General features: G+C 48.9%; 1 protein-coding gene across 2 annotated transcripts in view; it reads left to right on the top strand.

Moving 5' to 3' along the window:
• Syt17 (synaptotagmin 17) overlaps positions 1-2,616 on the top strand; it is a 67,716-nt gene extending 65,100 nt beyond the window's left edge. For both annotated transcript variants that reach the window (XM_005351049.2, XM_005351050.2), the window contains exon 8: positions 1,305-2,616. In XM_005351049.2, the coding sequence (XP_005351106.1) occupies positions 1,305-1,501 (197 nt within the window). In that variant the 3' untranslated portion in view covers positions 1,502-2,616. The remainder of the gene's footprint in view (positions 1-1,304) is intronic.
• Positions 2,617-2,948: the final 332 nt, after the last annotated feature.

The raw sequence follows: 2,948 nt of genomic DNA, 5'->3' as shown, positions 1-2,948 counted from the left end.
GAGTAAACAGAACAGAATGCTGGGAGGAAGAGGAAGTGAGCTCAGACTCAACAGCTCTGCTCTCTGGAGGAGAGGCCATGCTCCCCTCTCCCGGGCAAATGCACGGGATGAAGCAAGTCACCAGGTCAGACATGCTGAATCTTCCCGGTAAGACCTACATGGGAAATCTACACTGTTTATTAGAGATGGGTTGATCAGGATATCAGAATTAGCCAGTAAGGGCTAGAGCTAATGGGCCAAGCAGTGTTTAAAAGAATACAGTGTCCGTGTAATTATTTCGGGGCATAAGCTAGCAGGCGGCCGGGGTGCTGGGTTCGCAGCCCCGCCGCTCTTACTACTACAAATAATCACCTTGCTTGCTTCAGAGTTCCAAGATTCACCTCAGAATGCCTTCCTTAGTTCAACTGTAGTTGCTCTCGTCTGTGCTGGGTTGACCCTCTCTTAGATTCTTGGCCATGTCAAGAGTCGTTTGTGGTTGTCACAGCTTGAAGGAGGGATGCTGCTCTTGACCTCTGGTGGGTAGAGCCCAGAGATGATGCTAAGCCCTCTCCCTATCCCCAGACAAACCTCTATTGTAAAGGATTATTCAGACCATGGTGTCAGCAATACTGTTGTCGATATACTCCTGTCTAATCCTTTAACGGATGAGTCAGTGGGTAAGGATGCTTGCTGTGCACACGTGAGGATTTGAATCCAATTTCCCAGCACTCATTAAGGAGCTGAGTGTGGCTGAGTGTGCACACCTGTAACCCAAGTGCTTTGGAGGAATAGAGACAGGAGGATCACTGCGGCTTCATGGTCGCCAGTCTAGCTCCAGGTTCACTGATATACCCTTCACAAGGGGATGAGGCAGTCTCCTTCTGGTCTCTGCACAAATATGTGCACTTATAACACATACAAGAAATTCTGGTTTGTCTGCTTAGCTGGACTATGGTGATAGCTTGCTGCCCCACTGAAACTCTATGTCCATTCACAGAGTTCTGTAGACAAACCAACCAAATGTGAGTCAGTGAGATGTAAGCGTATAGTTGCACATTGTGGGTGGCCCGGCTATCAAAGAAGGGACAGCCAGTGTGAAAGTTAGTAAGTGGGAACGTGACTGCCTTGGTAAGGGACAACAGGAGCCTCAGCTGTGCTTAGGAGACAATCCCCAGGAGAAGAAGCAATGTCGCCAAAGCAACAAGCCCATGTATGCTACTAAGCAATGTGTGAACTAACGACCTCTGTCTTGTGCCTATCTCCCCATCCCACTTCCCCTGCTCCTTCCTTCCTCCCTGCCTGCCCTTATCCTTCTGGCTCTCTAGTGTTTGGTCACAACATGAAGAGCAGCAATGACTTCATCGGGAGGATTGTCATCGGCCAGTATTCCTCCGGCCCCTCTGAATCCAACCACTGGAGGCGGATGCTAAACACCCACCGCACGGCCGTGGAACAGTGGCACAGCCTGAGATCCCGGGCTGAGTGTGACCGTGTGTCTCCTGCCTCCCTGGAGGTGACCTGATTGCCATGGGGAAGACTGCCTTCGTTTGTTAAAAAAAAGAGAAAAAAAAAATGTGTCACATAAATATTCAACCCACACCTACATATACTTCCACACATGTGCACGTGCATACATAACGCCCTCTCAGCACTGAGAGCAAGCTGACGGCTGATCATGAAATAGCCCCCCTCTTTGAGGGAGGCTTGTGAAGTTTCCGGAAACTCCATTCACGCGTACATCGCAAGCTGAGTGGGCTCTACTGTGAGACTTATTGGCAGTGCCTGCTCTTGTCCATACCCTGTCCCGAAATGTCCTTTCAACCTCCGGCCAGAAAAAGGAGGTCTTCCTGAAAAGAGCCTGATTCAGTGTAATAAGAGTTTGGCTGGTATGTCAGGAACTTGATCCCCACTCCACAAACACATTTGCCAGGAAACTTCTGAATTTCCTGGGGTCTCTGCACCTGATCCCTTTCTCCAAAGGTGTAAGTATTTTTGTTTTCTCCTTAGTAAATGTGATTAATAGATTTAGACTCTTTGAAGAGACCAGGGGTGACAAAAGACAGTAACTCCATATCTGGAGCCAGGCTCGCCTGCTTTGTCCTTGCGTTAGCTTATTCCTGGGACTCCCTGTGGGTATGTGTGTGTGTTTGTGTATGCCCTCACAGGTGAGCACACGCGTGCCTACTCACCCTGTTAGACAGCAAGGTGGTGACGAGAGCCACCGTCCTCACGGCTTCCTTATCCCTGCCTTTTATCCGGTGCAAGTTCACCCCATGTCCTCCCATCCCTCAGAGACCCCACCTCGGGTAGCGATACTTCAAGTGTGTCCCTTCAATAGGGTGAAGATAGAGGAAAGGTTATATTTCCTGACAGAATCACGGTGGTTATGACCCATCAGGGGTCTGGCACATGACTGAAAATGGTGCCACATCCCTCGCCGTGACCTCTGCCCTCGATCAGATTCCAATGATCTTCCGTGTTTGTGTGTGCACCTCAGTCATGTCTTGTGCGCTAAGACTTTAGTGTAGTTAGAATAGATTCTTCCTTCATGGGATGCTTCTGTATCTTTCTCCACAGCGTATCGTCCTCTGTGATGGGGAATTATTTGTTGAAATTAAAGACTATTTATTTGTGCCATGCATTGAAGTTATCTGTTTTGTTCAGGACATAGAAGATGGGAGGAGGTTTGGCAGCTAGTTCATAATGAGGCCATCTGGCCAGAGCCAAGAGGTAGCTCAGTGAACTACTTGCTGGTGGATCCCAGCACCCACACATAAAGACAGGCCCAACAAAGAGTAACTGTAATCCTAGTATGGAGTATGACTCGTTTGTGTGCGTATGTGTGTGTGTTGTGTGACAAGACTTGGGAAGATGCAACACACATGTCTAACTCACCCCAGAAAAGAAGTCCACAACAGACTAAAGTATGTTGAAATAAGAGCGGCGGAGCTGCGTCCCCAGCACCCGGC

This window comes from Microtus ochrogaster, chromosome 8 (genome assembly GCF_000317375.1).
Source record: "Microtus ochrogaster isolate Prairie Vole_2 chromosome 8, MicOch1.0, whole genome shotgun sequence".
In the NCBI taxonomy this organism is placed as follows: Eukaryota; Metazoa; Chordata; class Mammalia; order Rodentia; family Cricetidae; genus Microtus; species Microtus ochrogaster.
Note: the sequence above shows the minus strand (reverse complement) of the source record. Positions and strands in the feature narration are given on the sequence as shown.